This window comes from Lontra canadensis, unplaced genomic scaffold (assembly GCF_010015895.1).
Source record: "Lontra canadensis isolate GAN:19392208 unplaced genomic scaffold, GSC_riverotter_1.0 scaffold34, whole genome shotgun sequence".
NCBI lineage: Eukaryota > Metazoa > Chordata > Mammalia > Carnivora > Mustelidae > Lontra > Lontra canadensis.
Window position 1 is genome coordinate 9,532,564 of NW_022631028.1, and position 19,725 is coordinate 9,552,288.

At 39.2% G+C, this 19,725-nt stretch overlaps 1 protein-coding gene across 2 annotated transcripts in view; it reads right to left on the reverse strand.

The window, feature by feature from the left end:
- The window catches only part of SHQ1 (SHQ1, H/ACA ribonucleoprotein assembly factor), a 99,345-nt gene that overhangs the window by 30,550 nt on the left and 49,070 nt on the right, over positions 1–19,725 (reverse strand). For both annotated transcript variants that reach the window (XM_032867407.1, XM_032867406.1), the window contains one exon: positions 10,908–11,028. In XM_032867407.1, coding sequence (XP_032723298.1) covers positions 10,908–11,028 — 121 coding nt within the window. The remainder of the gene's footprint in view (positions 1–10,907; positions 11,029–19,725) is intronic.

The window sequence follows — 19,725 nt, forward strand, 5'->3', positions numbered from 1 at the left end:
CTTAATTTAGTTCTCTAATATTCTGTTACACTTGATGAAAAAAAATATTTAACAAGCACTTTTATCACCTCTGTAATTTCTTAAAATGTACATCTGGAAGAAAAAAATATATGTTTACTAATAAGTATAAAATAGAAAAGGTGCCCATGAATCCACAAATAAGAGATAGTTTTTTACCAGCATGAATGAGCTTCCTTCTGGGATTTTTGCTCTGTGAACATATGTTTTAGTGTGACTGCACCACTTCAGCTCACACAGCTTTATATATACTGCTTTTTCCCATCTAGCTTTCCGGTTATGATTTTTCATGACAGTAGAACATCATTAACCCTCCTGGACAGTGGGCTCCTTAATGAAGAAATCTTGACCTTGATCTTACCTCCAGTACAGAGTACAATGCTGGCCAAGCAGGTGCTCAATAAATGTGGGGTTCAATTGGACTCTAACCACATTTAAAACAAATGAGCCACACAGAAGGAAAACATGTACAATTATAAATAATTGTATTTAATAATTAAGTAACTGATAATTATAAATAAGGTATGGATAATTAACAAAGACTTATAAATACTTCAGATAGATGTGGTGTGATCTACAAAACTTTTTTCACAGGTGTATCTCCCCTTGAGAAACAGGAATAAATCAAATGGCTGTACCTGTTTCCTTAAGTCATGTCACAGATCACTCAACATGTCTCCTGGTCATGTGTGTAACGTGGGGATCACAGTCTGGGGAGCATCTTGGAACTGATAGGTGAAATACCTTCTTCCTTCTCAACCAGCTTACACACTGTCTCCAGACTCAGGGACAACAGGTGGGTACAGATCCTGGGATGGCAGAGATTCCTTGCGCCTGACTCCTCAGGGATGACGTATGACTTTCCCAACAACACACTCTGAGCCAATACTGCACACCAACAAACAGGTGGTATACAGATTTAAACATCCACCCACCTGCCCGTCCAAACACCCACACGCTCTCTCTTATAACCTCCAATTCATTCTGAATTCCAACCAAAAGTAAACAAGCATAAAGTTACAGATTTCCCTTATTATTTATCCCCATACATAACATCTTTGTAAGTAAAGAGCATATATCCTTGTTTTATGCTAGGATATGAACAATAGAACACACACTGCAGGTCCTAGAAAAGACAGGTTCAGTATTGTGTAAAGAGAAGGTAAAGCTGCTTCTTTTCACTGAAGCTTTTAACTGAATTAGAAAGGAAATTTTCAGTCCAATGACCATTTACTGAGTGTCATTAATAAGCAGCATGCATTTGACTAAGGTGCTAGGGTACCAAGTTGAATACGACCTTTGCCCTTTAGAACATTCACAGTTCAGACTTCTCTGGGTCCTCTGTCCTTGAGTCAGTAATTAACAACCAAAGCACAAAATCATGTCTTATGGAATCATATATCTTAAGAATAAACCTCTACCATACCCCACTCCTAGACACATGATCATTTCAAATTTCATTCTTTTTTAACCTCAAAATGAGAGTTGGGTTTCTGTTCTTCACTGTTTTAAATTAACACAAGAATCCCCAAAGCAAAGACTGCATAAGGTATTTGTGCTCAGGGAAGTATGTGCTGCCATCCTGACAAAGGCCCTGCGATGAGAAGTTAGGCTTCCTTTTCTTCACTGGGCAAACAGGAGAGACAACTGAAGCAGGTAGTGAGCACTTCACCACGGGCACATGTTTCTATGCCTTCAACTCAGTTCAAGCAGCTGGCACAGACCAACTAGAGTCCCTAAAGCCCAACTCCCACGTGCCTAGGCAAGACACCCCCTCCTCTGCCATCATTCAGAAGAAACATACGTGCTTCTCTTTGGAAATAAGGATGGTTGTTCCTCCAAACTTCTGATCAAGTATCCTATCACTAAAAAATGTTTGGTAGCCATCAAACATGATTTTTGCGCACAATCGTATGTTAAATATTAATGACTTTAATTTCTTTCTTTTAAAACAAAAACAGATATGCCTATTACGGTCTCCCTCCACTATAAGAAGATGGTTCTCTGTGCTCCATGGGGTAAGTGCAATTCACTTTGGAGGCCAATGCAATAAAAGATTTGGAGAATGAATGTATAAATCGAAATCACAATTCTACATTATAAAACTCTCCAGGAAAAGGAAGTAAGAGAAATATAAAATAAAAACATAAGGGGTGCCTGAGTGGCTCAGTGGATTAAGCCTCTGCATTCGGCTCAGGTTATGATCTTGGAGTCCCAGGTTCAAGCCGCATTGGGCTCGCTGCTCAGTGGGGAGCCTGCTTCTCCCTCTGCCCCTCACCCACTAACGCTCTCTCCCTCACTCCTTCTCTCAAATAATAAAATCTTAAAAAAAAAAATGAAAACAGAAAACATGATGTGCTTTTTGACAGTACCAATTAATCATTAACTTTAAGAAAAGCACAGAGCTTCTATCGGGAAAAGACAATACATTTAACAGCTACCATTTTCTTCAGTTTAAACCTTTCAAAAGGCCACACTAAGTAAAAACATTTAAAAATGAATCAGAAATTTGTTGATATCCACCCATTTAAAATACAGTCTGTCAAATTCTTTCAACATTCTGTTACTATTTTTTTAAGATAAAAACCATTTCCTAGAAAGCTGTTTAAATTGACAATAGTAAGCGAATAATCACTGATAAAACTATCTAAAATAAATATCACGTATCACTTAAAATCTGGAAACCATACCTCAAGCAGGCCTGTTCCCCACCCCAGTCCTGACAATACACTCTGTAGCTCTATTTATTATTTTCCCAGCTTCTATTTATTCAGAAAAGTAGTCAGAGCAGGAAATGGGACAAGTCAAATGATCACCATCAATCTCATCACCTTCACAACACACTGTGAGTGTAATTAATCCTGTTTATTTAGGGGACTTCACACCCCTTACATTACGGCAGCGACTCCCTGCTGGCTTTGGTGGGGATAATTATGTTATAACAAGGATTGGGTTTCAGTCATAATAGGCAGAAGAAAAAGGAAATTGTACTTGAAGTTGACAGTTTTTTTTTAAAAGCTTTCTTGTGACTCCAAAGGACGGCTCTTGACAAAGCTCTCCTTAAACAGAGCACTTTCCAAGTGTGATAACCACACGTACGCCCCATTAATCAATGTAAGCCTCTTCTCTGAATGAGACAGGAAGACAATCCGAGCACTGACAATTCTACATGAAGCAGAGAGTACTGGTTTACAAAACCAGACTACATCAAGCCCACCCGAACTTACCTGATCCTGTGAGCATCCTCCAAAGAGCCCTGGTGGGTGAACAGGCCTCCGAACAAGGAGGCAAAGGAAAATACCAGGCTGCTCACATAGTGGCTAATCTATAAAGCCCTGGCTCCAGCAAGCCAAAACCAAGGATCTGAGAAGACTGGAGCCGAGTACCAGAGACCAAAAATGAGTAAGAACAGAGACAAACCTAACACCAATACCCAGTCATGGCTCCAAAACGGGCTTGATGCAGGCAGACCTCCTTGTACCATATATGCAGTGCGTTTTCCAGTTCAGGGCCTGCCTATTTCACCTCTGAAACTTTCCATCTTTTTTTACCGGAACTCATAGGCAGGCTTTCTCCTCTAATCTCTACCTTAAGAAAATTAATGGAAAAATATAAAGCCTTGCCAACTCTATATTTACACACCTCTGTTTTTTTTTATTCAAATATCATAATCATGATGGCCACAGCACAAGTGCAAGTAAAAATGATACATGAGTTACGTTTTCAAATTTCTAAAAATTCTCAAATATGCCAAACCTTTTGTTGTCAAGGTCTGGATTCCTGATGATTCGAATATCTCTATGTATCAAGCTCCGGAGGGAGCTCATAATCTCAGTAATAGTTCACTACCCTTCAATACCTTTCAGACTGTTGGATAATCAAACAATGTGCAAGACACTGAACATTACTGATATAAGTTCTAGTTCTTAGTAAAAACAAAACAAAACATGCTATCCTGGAATAGTAAAAGCTGTTAGGTAAAAACTAGGAAAACCTAAATAAACTATGGACTTTTGTTTATAATAATATATCAATAATGGCTCGTTAATGGTGACAAATACACCTACCAATGTAAGATGTTAATCACAGGAGAACTGCGTGTGGGTTATTTCGGAATTCTGTTCCACGTTCATCATTTTCTTTTTAGAAATAATAAAACTATTCTAAAATAAAAAGCTTACCTTCAAAAAAATAGTAGGAGAAAAATCACAAATAAAGAAAACATAATAAGCCAAAAAAAAAAAAAAAAACCCCACACACACAATAAAAACCCCCCATGAAATGTTAACATTCAGATACAGAATTCTTTGACCAGTTTTCTCAATATATAGTTACAGGGAGTATTCACATCTTTACAAAGAGTTATTTTAGCCTGAAATCTGTGGGAACATTCATAATCCTATGATTTACTGGCACATTTCTTGTAAGAGAAGTCTAATGAAGAGCAGCAGTCCCCAGTGGGCACTGCTGAACTACTGGTGATAAAGGTAAAGAACCATTAAGTAAATCCTTTCTATATGAAACCCCACGGAAGGGATACAAGTGAATGAATATTGGCATGCACTAATCTTTTCTTATGGAGATAAAACCCACTCCCATCCACGATGAATTTGTGGATTTAATTAAAAATAAACAGTAAAACCAAAGAGCAACTTGACATGCCAGAATAAGCACCTTACCAAGAATGATTTCAATTCAAGAGAGGTTTAACTTGCTTGAAATTATGCACAATTGTTTCTTGAAATTTCTATATGCTAATCATTAGCAGCTAACGTAACGCTTGAACGTTTTGCCATTTATTGCAGAAGTAATTTCTCATACAAAATAAAACCCAGCCCTCTAGGTGGTTTTATTATCTGGTACACCTGAAATCACCTTCAGTACTGTGTCTTTACTCTTGAGTATCGGTGCCATGAGGGATGGTAGCAGTGTCTTCCTCAGGTTCTTCCTCAGCTATGGCTCAAAACAGCATCACAGAATTACAGCAGTGACTGCTGAAGGTACCTGCATGCCCTCCATGCCCCCTTCTCTGAGAAGGCTACTCACTCGTGACAGAGTGGGCCCTGGCACCATGTGTGCGCCACCTTAGAGAGCATCCCCACTGGGATCAAGGCAACTGGACCAGGAAAAGACACAGACCTATGGCCAGGTCAATCACATTCTTCCTCTGGGAATTACAAGCAAGGGAATTCATAGTTTCTCTCTCCTGAAACCAGGTGCACGTGAACTCAGCTACAAGATAGCCAGAAATTCTCCACGTGCATCAAGAGAGAAGGGTGGCAGGGACTTGTAGGAAGGAGCAACACGAGTGACCACATGTCACCAGACATAAAAGCTGACTGCTGCACTTCTTCAGGACTTGAGCTCATGAGGCCCAGCTGCCCTCCCCACTCCTGGCTTCCAGAAGATGACCTGTAACCTCCTAATTAAACTCCTATTTTTTACTATAAAAGTCTGAGTGCATTTGCCTTGTGTAACCAAATGGAGAAATAAGAATTTCAAATGCAGTCCTCTTACCAAAACATCATGACCCCAAGCTAACTGTGAACTCTCTTATTCATAATAAAGGGATACTACAAGGATAGATAAAACTTACCTAAATGAAAAAAGCCTCACACCCCTTCTCACCCCCCCAACCCACCACAGCTACAACCAGGAAATCTGTTCATCGTGATGCTTACGTGTTTTATTCTTCTACTCCTCTGCATGATGGTTTTGTCCCAGCCTGGAATGCATCCATTCCCGATTATTACGATGTTCATATGTGTAACAGTACTATGCAACCAGATACCATTGTTTATGTTTTGCTATTAATTTATTTCCCTTCTTCGTCCAAACTCTCTTCCATACATCTTTTCCAGCTGTGATCCAAATGTTCCTGACTACTTCTTTATGGACATTCCTTAGAGACCCCAAATTGACATTTCTAAAACTCATCTTCCCTCCCTCTGTCTTCTCTTCCAACCTACGCCCTCTCTCCACTCTTGTGTACTTTCACCAAGTATGTTAACTGGCAAAGTCAAAATGTGGATCTCCTCTTTGACGTTTCCCCTTCTCACTCTCCCTGACATCCTGTCATTACTAAGTTCTGGCCCATGCGCCCCTCAAATCTGACCAGTGTCCTCTGCTCACCCCGCTGGCTCAGTCTAAGCCTTCTGCCCGCATCACCTGCAAGCTGGTGAGGCTTTCTGGGTTAAGTCTGAGCTCTGCCCCGCTCAATTCATTCCCTGTAAGGGGACCTGATGGCTCTTCACAGAATCTGAATCTCATCACATCACTCACCCAGAAACTGCACGGCTTAACCTCTTCAATTGCTCCATACTCTCCCAGACAGAATGCCAAGCATCTTTAAGTGGCCAAAGCTTTACATAAACTCCTTGGCCTCATTTCTTTCTTCCATGCCTATACCTATGATCCACCCATCCTCAGCTCTTGAGCTCTTTAAAAGAACCTTATGCTTCTGTCCCTACTGTGAAAGACACTTTGCTCCTGCTTCCCAATCTGCATCTGACCAACTCTTACTCCTCTTTTAACTCTCAGCTTCAACTGTTCATTCCAGAAGCTGTTTCCTCTATCCCAAGGCTAAAAGTGTGGTTTCCTAAGTGCCTCCACAGCATCCACACTTCCCTACTGCAGCTGCTCACAGGCTACAGCACTGTGTTCCCCTTCCATCTATACTCCCCCTTACAAGAGCAGCTGGAACGCAGGGTGTCTCCCGCTCACTGGAGTGTCCCTATCACCCATCTCAGTACCTAGCACATATCGTAAGGCTTCACAATCAGTGGTTGAAGACGTAAATAATTGTGCTTCTATACTCAATGCTGATGTTCTACCTTGGCACCCGAGTTACTGCCACACCCATGACTTTTGGCAGAGAAGTCAGGAAAAAGAGAGGGCCCAATGGAAGAGATTTATGCTGTTCCCAGGCACATGACCCTCTCCTCTCCAAAAACACATACACAGAGAAAGCAATGGAAACAGTATAAAGCAAAGATGAGGTCCCAAGTTTTCTAAAACTTTAAGATTCCAGGGCTGAAATGGCTTTATGGTTATTCAGAACTGAGGAAACTAAGGTTCAGGATTTATCAAATTAGAATTATTCAGTGATAGAATGGTTTCCCTCCACTGACTTTGTACCTTTGTATCCAAAGGACCACAAAGTAAGATTGAGTGGAGCAAAATATGCTAAAAAGCAGTGAAAATAATAAATGCACCCAATGTATTAATCAGGGTAAACTATCAGTTCAACATAAAACAGCTAAGCACATCAAAGACATTTTTGTTCTTTTCCCTATAACCTACTACCTTTAAAAAACTGTACTAAGGAGAAAAGGTGTGATTTAACACCTTCATGACAAGCTCAAACTTAGACTAAAGACAGCCAGGATTTTAGATTTTAATTTTCATTTTTTTAAAAAGAAACAACCAAAATTTTTCCATGTAGCAAAAAAAGTCATACCCCACTTGATCTCTCCTGTTTCAAAATACACAATGCATTAAAACCACAAGGTATCAAATTTTCTTCAGTGGGCAGATACTTCTTTTATAATGAGAAAAATATTAGTTTTTTTTTTTTTTAAATGCTATGCTATAGATACTATGTTATAAAGGAAAATGATTTCCAGGGTACTATTACAAGGATAAGACAAGTTACAGAATGATTAAGTGCAGTATTATTTTCACTGGTTTAAAAAATGCACTGGAAAACAAGTAGAGGGAATATTAAAATACTAACATGGGCTGCATTGAATAAAGAGATGAAGTGACTTCTAAAGTCTTACGGCCGACGGGAGGAAAACATGGAACCTATTTTACAGCTCATGCTCTTCTCTCCCCACTTACATAAAAGGTTGTGAACCTTCAGAAGGTCAGAACTATCCCTGTTACTGGTAAGTGCAGTTCACCGGGAAAGAAATCAGGGAAGGGCAAAATCTACTGAATGTAGCTGAAAATGTCAATTAAAATAAGAGGAAAAAAAAAATAAAAGTAAGAGCCAATGCATAGTTTTTAAAGTGCTATGTTTGTTTTTAATGATGAAAAATGCTCTTTCAGTTGGCTCTACTAGGTAACTTTCAATTTAATGAAAACTGACTGTGTTCCTAAGGGACTGTGATGGGGCCACACAGGTGCTTATTCACAGGGACCCAAAACTTCAGAGGGGGAAAGAGATTAAGCACTTCAATTATTACAAGAGAGGCAGGCATGAGATGTGCCCATATGTTCTTAAACCAAGTGCTAGGGGAACATCCAGGAGGAAGATGAGTGAGTCATTAATTCTAAAGGGAGGGCTTTTTTCTTTTCTTTTCTTTCTTTCTTTTTTTCTTGTGTGTGTGTGTGTGTGTGTGTGTGTGTGTGTGTGTGTGTGTTTTCCCACATGGCATGGGTAAAGAAAACTGGTTGTCTAGGTAGCCTGTCTGGGAAAACATAAAATCCAGACCCAGAAACCCGGAGACTGTCACACACCTATCTCTTAGAGGCTACATGACCTCAAGAAAATCCCTTTCTCTGGCGGCCACCCAGGGAGCATCTGTGGCCCTGACCACCGCACTCGAAATTTCCAGGGAAGCTTACGGTGAAGGACAGCAGGGAGCGTTTCTCTCCAGAAAAATAATTTGCCATCTGTCACTCAGAATAAGAATATAGGACCTTCCATTTTGAAAATCTGCGAATATGCTCTATGAGACACCGGTATCACAAGGAAAAATAACTACACAGAAGAGTACAACTTAGGATTTAACTGTTGCCCGAATTTCATTAACTCAAAGTAAGATGACTTTGCTATCCACATTCCAGCAATTTTTTGCTAAAGTGAATGTCTGACTGTAAAAACAAAACACTGTTTCGTGCTCATTATAGTTTAGTACTTGTCTGCTATTTTAAATATAATTTCGGTCTTTATTATTCTAATCAAAAACATCAAGTAGAGATATAGGAAAATACAGAACTACTTGAAAACATAAAAACAAGAAGCTAGATTTCACTGATAAACTAACTGGGAAAGAAAGACACCAGGTGAAAGGTGAGGAAGAAATTCATTATGAAAATCATGAACATTCACTGCAGTATAATTAATTTACAACCAAGACAGTTTGGTAAACATGATATTGGAAAGCTCAATTGTGTTGTGTTTGAAAAATTAAGGATTAAATTAGAAAATCTAATAAAATCCAGGGAAATGAACAAATACGTTATTTCAGGGACAGAAAAAATAGCCAGGCTCCACCACAGTTAAAATATAACACACAAAATGAAAATAAGATAGCCTATTTAGGGAAAAGAAAGTTGTGAACACATCAGTAAAGTTGAAACAATTTTTCCAAAGTAATTTTAAGAGTTCTTGCTGGCTTCCCTCTCCTGTCTCACTTCTCAATACACTATATCTCTTTGAAAAAAATGACTGTTATTATAACAATTATTAGGGACCTAGGAATTGCATTTCATTTCCTGCCACTTAAAACCAGGGGAAAAAGGATTTTATTTGCAAGGAGGTGTGCTAATCCCCACATAGACACAAGGACATACACCCTTCCACTTTAATGAAACACGATCTTCTCTCTAGTTAATAAGGAATGCCACAGAGAAAAGAGGTGCTCACAGAAATGGGATCCTCACACAAACCTCGACGCTCATTACATGTTTATAAAATCCTCACCCTGAAGGGAACAAGAAAAACCTAAACCCATACAAATAGTCTATTTCAATTTAATTTTATTATGAAAACAACAGGAAATGGCAGCAGGGTACTTGATAAGCTCAATTAGCAGGAGGATGAAATGAAGTGATGACGTGCCATGATGACCTCAGGGGTTAAAGATACAGTTTTCCATCTGGCGACACAGAGATTGCCACCACAAACACCGCTGCCACCTGCTGCATGGCGGTTGGATTATGCGAGCAGACCACTGGTTCCTCCTTACAATACACAGAGCCCTAAGTTGTGTCTTATTTCACTCTGCATATAATTGCTTCCCCATCAACAGAAACCAAAAATAAATTCTATACAGTGGCTCACTCAGAACAGGCACTAGAGGTAAACTAAAGCACTCACTGACCAATCGCAGCAATGCGACAACGACCACGACTGTTTCTCTTCTAAGTCCAGAATGACACTGGGCCATCATTTTCCGGAGCACCTAAGAGATACCACCATCCGGAGCTCTATTTGTGTGCTCTCAATTAATCGTCCTCTGCTACCGAAATGGATAATGTGGGCAGAGCTGTTGAACCTCTTCACAAAATGAAAGCTCACTGCCTTTTTAAACTCCATAGGGTTCCCTGACGGAGGAGGCGATAGTAAATACTTTGGGCAAACCTTACCTATACCACGTTGGTGAGTATTCGGTCCCTTAGATGCATGTGTTAGTTACCAAGAATCATGTTATGAAGCTTTGAAGGTTGTCTTTTTTAATATTCTGAAGAATGGATTCTGTAAGCTAGCAGTTAGCCAATGGGATGACAGATGATTAGGTCTGTGTCCCGTGAGGTTTGCAGAGATGCCCACATGCACACACATATATACACACACACTCACTCACACCCCCACTGTAAGTAATCTGCAGACACAAGTTTGGATACTCAAGGATGGAACCTTGAGATTTCATATTGGATAGTCAAAAACACAGCAAGGAATACTCACAACCCTCTGTCCGCATGCCTGTTTTCTAGGCTAGAACCATGTTTCCCAATAAAATTAACTTTTCACCATCTGCACCTCCTCCCGAAGCAAATTCGCAAAGCTCCCCATGTCGATCTTTAAAATGTTTGGTAGCTAGACGGGGTTTCTTTTTCATTACAACTTACCTCCCAGGCTACTTCATTTGCTTCCTCCTGGGTCAGGAGGCATTCCAGAAATGGGAGCATGTAAAATTCATAAGTAACTCAAAACTTACTTGGCTTTCTGAATCCACACACAGTAGTCTGAGATGTAGAGATCATTCAGAATATAAGCGGGGTCATTTTCCTGAAAAATTCTGTGAACATCCAGTAGACTCTTTAAAACTGCACTTTTACCTAAAGACAATTAAAAAAAAAAAAAAAAGAAATCATTCTTGAAAAAAAAAAACACATCTGATTATTTTAAACTGAAAAATTCAGATATTGCAAGGTAATATATTTGTAGCATGTCAGAATCTTAACCATGATTTTAAAATATTTTTAACATTATTTTATTGCATGAAATCTTATCAGTCCTATAAAGCCCAAAGCTCTTTATTTCTTTCATTACGAATTATGAATAAATCTTATGCTGTACTTCTATAGCTAATTAATTGTGGTTACTATAAAAACAGTATAAAACACAACTAAGTAAATTAAGCAAAAAAGAGGAAACTTTTCCTCATGAAATGAATATTTAAATGCACCACAGTTTTAATTATAAAATATTCTTCTAACTTAAGCTTTCAAAACACCATGAAAAAATTATATTCTGGTTTTTAAACTTCTTTATTTTTTATGTCAACATTTTTTGTTAAACAATTATCTGGTACTAACTTAAGTGTTTGCACCTTAAAGAACTGAAGAAAAAAAGAACTGAAAATTAAAATATCACCGTACTCACTCAAAAATAAGCTGACAAAATCACTTGGAAAAAAGCCATCAAGTACTAAAGTCTCCTTCAATCTAATTACTTCCTCCTGGTTGTTAAATGAACCCAATTTTAATCCCAACAAAAGCCTCCAAAAGAAACCTTGGACAACTCAACAATTCCCTAGGTGTCCCAAACTTCAGGACATTCCCTGAAATGTACTGACTCTTAAGGCAAATTACTACTAAATCTAGAGTAGTGCCACTTCCTTTGATCAGTAAAACACAGCATTCTCAGTTTAACAGTTTCATTCTTATCTTTATAGTCCCCAAACATAAAATTACTGTATATCACTTTCCTGAAGATACTGGATGTGCTTTCATCGACATTTCCCACTTGACTTTTAAACAGAAAAAAAGAATCACGAGCTACATAATGACATCGCAAGGTGCCAAAACTGTTGCCACTAAAATTTTAACATAATTAACACTAGAAAATACATTTCAAAAGAGCAAGGACTTCTGTTTTATTGATTTTTTTTTTTAAAGATTTTATTTATTTATTTGAGAGAGCAAGCACAGAGGGAGAGGGCAGAGGGAGAAGCAGACTCCCTGATGAGCAGAGAGCATGACCTGGGACTCAATCCCCGGACCCTGGGATCATGACTTGAGCTCAAGGCAGACGCTTAACCAACCGAGCCACCCTGGCACCCCATGTTTTAGAACAGAACCTTGCAGCATCAGATTTACAATTTCATTATTTTAAGAATGAATGGGGGCGCCTGGGTGGCTCAGTGGGTTAAGCCTCTGCCTTCGGCTCAGGTCATGATCTCAGGATCCTGAGATTGAGTCCCACATCAGGCTCTCTGCTCAGTGGGGAGCCTGCTTCCCCCTCTCTCTCTGCCTGCCTCTCTGCCTATTTGTGATTTCTTTCTCTGTCAAATAAATAAATAAAATCGCTAAAAAAAAAAAAAAAAGAATGAATGAATGAATGACATAGTGATCGTCTGCCTTACACTCTCGCAATTCCTTTCATCCCAGGACCTTATACCTTAGCCCTGAGGATTCCTCCTCGAAACATCCCTCACTGTTGTCCTTTCCTCTCCACTCCCGGTACAACTATCCTCCCCTATACTCTCATCATTTCGTGCCTTGATTGTAAGATCTTCCTACTCCCTTACATTGCAGACTCTCTCCTTCTAGTCCCCTGACACCCTTCTGTACGGACTGCTTTCCTCAAGTCCCTGCCGCTGCACATGCTTTTAAGGTCCTCTCCTCAACTGGCTCCCATACCCAGAGCTGCCTTTTCTTCTCCACTCCACTTAATGGCATCTTACCCTGCCTTCACGGCCTAGCCTAAGACTTCACCCTTCAGGAAGCCTGGGCTCACCTCCTTGTCTTCGGAGCTCTCTATTGACTGCTGCAAAGAAACATGGAAACAAAATAGGTGATCCTCCTCAGAGACTTCCCTGCTCATTTCACAGCAGCAGAACCTAAGGTTCAAGGTAGTAAGAAACTCACAGGACCCAAATTCTGAACTGACCAGCTCGTGGCTATACGTTCTTGGTCCATTCGGTCGCCAACACATTTTATTATTCCAGAGTTAAAAATTAAGTTCAAAGCAGGGGCCATGCCTTTTTCAAAAATTTTAACTATGCGGCTTCCTCACAAGCAGATGGGAAGAATGCCAATAAAAACCCCACTGCTCAATTGGTTAGAGAAACAAATACTTAGAAGGCCTAAAACTACATTTGGTTAAGTCAAGACCAGAACTGTGACTATCAGTGTGGCCCAGGTTAACTGTATCAAATGACTAGTGTGGACCCCCCACGGCACGCCTATTTTCATTACGAAGTATGTAATGTTGAAGGCAGAGTTTGATGACAGGAGGCAGGAAATACAATCAAAACTCACAGAAGTGATGAAACCAAGTTAGCCATGTTATCCCAAGAGGGGAAAAAAAAAAAAGAGAACTAACTAAAGTGTAGAATTTCTTGAACAGTTTTAATTGCCAGGAGAAGAAAATATCAAGGCAAGCATATGCCAATTTCTTACTTTCTCTCTCTCTCTTTTTTGGGGGACAGGGTTCAAGGAGGAGTTTACTTTTATAACCACCAACTTAAAAGTTTTAAAAGTTAATCCTAGGTCTCTACAAAACAACAACAGCAACCACCATCAAACAAACAAAAGAAAACACACACACACACAAAAGTATTTACTTGAAATTTTCACAAGCCCGTGTATAGTGTGACAGCCCAGAATCCTGCACCTCGAGATGCCACGCCTTACCAAAAATGCAGGACCTCACAGCAAATAACAGAGTGAAGAAAAAGGGGAGATATACTGGCTTGAAGGACAGTGGGAAAAGGAGCAAAAAGGAGACTTAAAATGGGGTGGGTTCAGGGAACAACAGGAAAAGATCATTTGGTTGGAGCAGGTGGTTCAAGCAGAGAAATGGGGAAGAGGAAGCAGGTTGAGTTGGGAGAAAGTCAGAGAGTGTCAAGGGCTGGGGTGACAGGTGTATAAAAGATGAGGTATGAAAGCCTGAATGCAGTTGTGGACAGCAGGGATAAGAGGCCCAACTCCAGGGATTTTTATTAAGAAGGGTATGGAAGTAAGGTCAGTCATGTGTTTAATGAAAATATAAGGCAACCATTACCTTAATGAAATTACATAGCTTCCCTTAGCAGACATGCCTCGTGTAAGATTGACCCCTTGCTAAAGGCCACAGGCAAATTCCCATCTTCACTATCACCAAAGAAAAATAATAATATAAGAAATGTCAAAAATAATAATTTTTTAATTTAAAGAGAAGTTACATTGTATTTGTATGTTTTGACTCCTATTTTTCTCAAAAAAAAAGAAGATAAATACACATAGTTTGAAAAAACCCTTTTAAATACATTTACACCCAAACGATATTAACATGTATCTCTGCATTCACTGAAAATGTACCTAAATGCCTGATATGTGCCCACCACTGTTTTACATGTGAAATTACAGTTGCTTACTCTTCTTTGTACTTTCCCCTTTTCAAGATTTCCCCACAACAAACATTTATTTGTTTAACAAAAAGTTAGACACACACAGCTACACAGCCAACCCTTGAAATATCGGCAAAGTATGCTAAAAAATTTTAATTCATATTTAAATTCTCTTTAAATTGTAGTTTTGAACAACTGAGAAGCAATATTTAGATCAGGTAATTTTAGAAAATCACATGCAAGGCAGTTTTGAAAGGGAAAGTTGTGCGCTCTTGGAAAGCTGTGTTTTCACGGTATGTCTCATTCAAACTATTTTCACAGTATGCTATGAGACAAAAAAAGGTAAGAGATAACTAGGCTACTGGCAGTTGACAATCTAGGAAAATAAGTACATTTAAATCATCCTTTCCCCAACAATGTGTATTGTTACCCCAAGGTCGTACTTGGGTCTCTTTTGTTCCCACTAAGTCACCATAGACGATTATAACCACAGAGCCAGGAGACTTGTGAGGCACGCAGGTTTTTTTAGTCTCTTTTGTACTGACTGCTCTTTCTCTCAGGTTGTCAACCACTTATCTAACAGCTATCAGCAAAGAAAAAAAACTGGCCTTGCTCCAAGCTGTCACGTGGCCAGAGGCCAGAAGCCTTCAGGACTCAAAGCACCTGGCTCCCGTGGGGCTTTATCCAGTTGTGCGTTCAGCACATAGCACATAGGTATAAAAAAAGGCCTAAATCAGAGGACATTTTTCCTGCTCAAAGGCACTGGAGGAAAGTGACCGTTTTCAGCCAGTTCACTGCCTGGTCCAAAGCAGGAAAAAAGAAGGTGCCTTGCACAGTAACCACGGTAACTGTTTTCATTACAGCAATGCCCCAACAGGCCTCTCCAAGATGCTACACCTCCAGAGTTAGGGATTCTCCAGATCGACACAGTCTTTACTTAAGCCAACTGTAACCATGGAAGAAAGGCTTCTGGGACCCAGATCTCTTGTTCACTCATGAAGGCAGTTTAAAATTAGTATCCTGGTATTATAAGTGACAAGCGCCATGAATGTATTACCTCAGGGAAAATGATCATACAATAACAACACAGGGAAACATAATGACAACATAAAGAAAAATACGCATGCCGGCAACAAGCAGGTGGGCAGTAAGCAGTATTTAACACATTCTCTGGCTACACCTTCTCCAGCTTTCCTTTAAAGAGAAAGCAAACTAGGGAACCTGGGTGGCTCAGTCAGTTAAGCATCTGACTTTTGATCTCAGCTCCCGTCTTGATCTCAGGGTTGTGAGTTCAAGTCCCCACATTGGGTGCCATGCTGGGCATGGAGCCTACTTTAAAAAAAAGAGAGAGACAGAAGGAAAACTAAGAGCAGTGTTTTCCTGTTCTGGACAGATGTGGCATTTCAGGTTAATAGATCTCAAAACAGAGACAAGACTGAGCTACTGTAAATCAGAATCCACTGGTGATTTGAAATCTTCCTATTAGCAGGTCAGGTTTGGCTATAATGTCTTACTGACAGACCAGCTGATGGTTGGAAGCACTTAAAAAATAGCTCCCCTCACTAAGAAATGATCAGAATGGTGGATTTTATTTTATTTTATTTTTTGGCCAGCAAAAAGAAAAATAATATAAATTGCTAACTATATAATAAGAGCTAAATTTCTTTTCAAGTTCTGATACATTATAGCTGCCATGTGGCTGTGGTTTTCTGGGTATCTAGTTTTACCCTTTAAAGTTGTGAGCTATGTAAGACAAAGAGCCAAAAGGAGTAAAGGAGAAAGAAGTGGTTATTTAGAATACTTGAAAGAAAGCACTGCTTGATCTTTATTTATAAAATCAACTCAAAATAAAAGCCAACACTGCTATCATTTTAAGATGATAGATATCGGTTAGATTTCTGGGATTCTGATGAGACCACATTATCAGAAGGGATAATTTAGGAATTACTTCTAACATTAATTTTCATAGATTACTGACCATAAAAACGGATAGGGTAATTGTGTCAAATTAATCAAAATTAAGAGAATCAAAGTGTGGTAATTTGCTTCAATACCAGGCCCTGTTAGGAAGTAGCTTAAAGTCAAGTCCCTAACAATAACACAAACATACATTAAATTCAGCTTTATGAATACTTCTCAAAGTATTTGAGAACAAATATTTCACTGTTTTATTCTCAAATTCCTCATATGGTTATTTAGGCTCTTACATTTCAGAGTTATAATATTAAACACATATGAAGCAGTAAGAGTTGCTATTTTGAGCACAAATTTATGATCCAGTATCCATTTTTGAACATTTTTAGTTATTAGAATTACATATTTTATTATTATAGCCACAAACAAAATTAACACAAAGCAAACATAAACTTTGTAGATGTTCCCTTTGTGTGGAATGCATAACTGCAAGTCCAAACAAACTTTGTAGATGTTCCCTTGGCGTGGAATGCATAATCCCAAATCCAAACCTAATTCACCATCAAGTCTCAAATCAGGCAGTACTGCTTCTAGAAACGGGCTTCCAACTTTCCCTCCAGCTGATCTGGGTTCTTTCATAATGCCTGGCACACCCGTCTAATATGGGAGTTAGCAGTTACTCACTTGCTCTGCACCAAGTACCTTCCACACATTAAATCATTTAACCCCATCAATTAGGTACTTCCTGGTTTCATAAATGAGAAAAGTGAGGTTCAGGGATATGGAGCTGGCCTAGATTACAGCTATGAAGCAACAGTCAGGACTTGAAAATAAGTCCTTCTGCCTCCCAGTCACTATATAATAAATACTGTGTCAATATTTATCACTGATGTGGCAAACTCCTGGACAGGAAAGAACATGGCAGCTTTTCACCTTTCTTCCCTCATCTAGAACAATGTCTAGCAAACTGTAGGACCCTTTTCAGTAAGGCTGGTTGTTAATATAGTCTGGAGTACATAAAGCCTAAGTTCAGAAACACTTGGTCAAATTACTTAGTTAGTGTCTAGTTATAACACCTATGTAATCTATAGATTTACCATGCGCCAAGACAAATGTGGAATATCCAATTTGTTTGTGCCTCCTTATTATGTCTATTTCCTGACACGAAAGAATGCAACTATGCCAACTTTCTTACATCACTACACCATCAAAAGTTCAAATAATGGATTTAACCCAAGGCTGCCTTTTGCCTTTCCTGCTCTAACAATTCCTACAAGGTTTGCTGGTTCAGAAGGACAGCCTTGACATTAACTCCATTTGCCTTAAAGTCACCTGTCAAAGTAGTGGTTCCTTCAGTCTAGAAATATGTAGCAGGATGTCATCAAAACTGCATAATGGTAGCATAACTAATTTCAATTTCTTTTGAAGAGCTGGGCATCTAATTTCAAGACAGAACATTAAAAAAATAAATAAATAAACCCACCTATATAGTAAGCACAAAGGCAGAAAGGTTAAGAAACTAAAGAGTCATGGAAAACAGCTCTGGAAACAGTTGTAATCTAAACCTAAATTGTAAAAAAAAAAAAAAAAAAAAAAAAAAGAACAGGTTTCTGGGTGGCTCAGGTGGTTAAGCATCCAACTCTTGATGTCAGCTCAGCTCTTGATCTCGGGGTTGTAAATTCAAGCCTCACACTGGGTTCTATGCGGGGTGTGGAGCCTACTTTTAAAACAATAAATAAATAAATAAATGAATGAATGAATGAATAAATAAAATCGTGTTTAAAATTTTGTAATTCTACAGGTAAAATTTTACTTCAACTGTTCCACTATGAATACAGCCTGTATCTCAATACCTGGTAGCTCAACTTCAAATAAATTCATCTTGATGTTGTTTTAATTGAAACTATGAGACCGTTTTCCCAATAGGTATTACTTAATATTCACAGTTCTGAATCATTCTTTGGATTCAGTTTAGTTTCAAACTGGACAAACTAAAATTGTACATGAAGTCAGAGAGAAGAAATATATAGGAAGAAAGACAACTGGATTCCTCAAATGGCTCATAAAAGGAAAAAAATCAACCCAGTCCAATCAACCTTATGAGTCCCTTCCAGCGCTTTGATATACTGATGAGGATGCCAAGGGAGAACAACCAGACCTTTTAAAACCCTCCCTGTGTTACAGTGAGTGCACGTTCACTGCTAAATGGTGTGCACATCAATAAAACGGAGTTATGCTTCTTTACATTTTAATCAATGCATAGTAAATATAATTTAGTAAAAATGATTGCATATCCATATCTACATGGAAGTTTATTGTGCATTAAAAGGTTACATGAGAATTTTTTTAAAGATTTTTTTTTATTTGGGGGAGAGAGAGAGAGCACACAGAGGTAGAGTGGGAGAGAGAAGCAGACTCCCCGCTGAACAGAGAGCCCAATGTGGGGCTCAATCTCAGGACCCTGAGATCATGACCTGAGCTGAAGGCAGACGCTTAACCAACTGAGCCACCCAGGTACCCCAAGAATTTTGATTATGAAGTTAAGATCTTAAAATTCTGGTCCCAAATTCTTTTTTTTTTTTTTTAAGATTTTTTATTTATCTATTTAACAAAGAGATCACAAGTAGGCAGAGAAACAGGCAGAGAGACAAGGGGGAAGCAGGCCCCCCGCTGAGCAGAGAGCCCGAATGCGGGGCTCAATCCCAGGGCCCTGAGACCATGACCCAAGCTGAAGGCAGAGGCTTAACCCACTGAGCCGCCTAGGTGCCCCTGGTCCCAATTTCTAAAAGGATAAAGAAAGATCATTAAAAAGTCACATATACATGATCTTTGTGCAGTTCTGGTTAATTTCTCTGCAATGTAAAAATGATAACAATTACAAGTGTTCTGTGTAGAACAGTTACACAGCCCATGGTCAGTCATGGGGGTCGTGGGTCTGCTTGCTCCTGGTGTTCGATACTTAATCTGAATATGTTTCCACGTGTCAAAAGAGGAGAGAAGTCTTATGAACTGCTATGGGAAGGAAATGAGCCAATGACCATGTAAACGCTTTACAGATGACAAGGGAAGAAGGACAAGAATTGAAATGGGATCAAGGGCCCCAGGTGCTTCTCCCTTGCTACCTGAGAAACATGTGCCCCCATATTTCTTCCTTCTCCACACTACTGCAAGCACTCCTGTTCAGACCATGTTACCTGCCCCTAAACTACTTGGCTTCAGGTAAGAATTGTAGTCTCCTCTCTTGTCTGTGCCACTAATCTCACCCCCCTTCAGTGACTCTATCCTC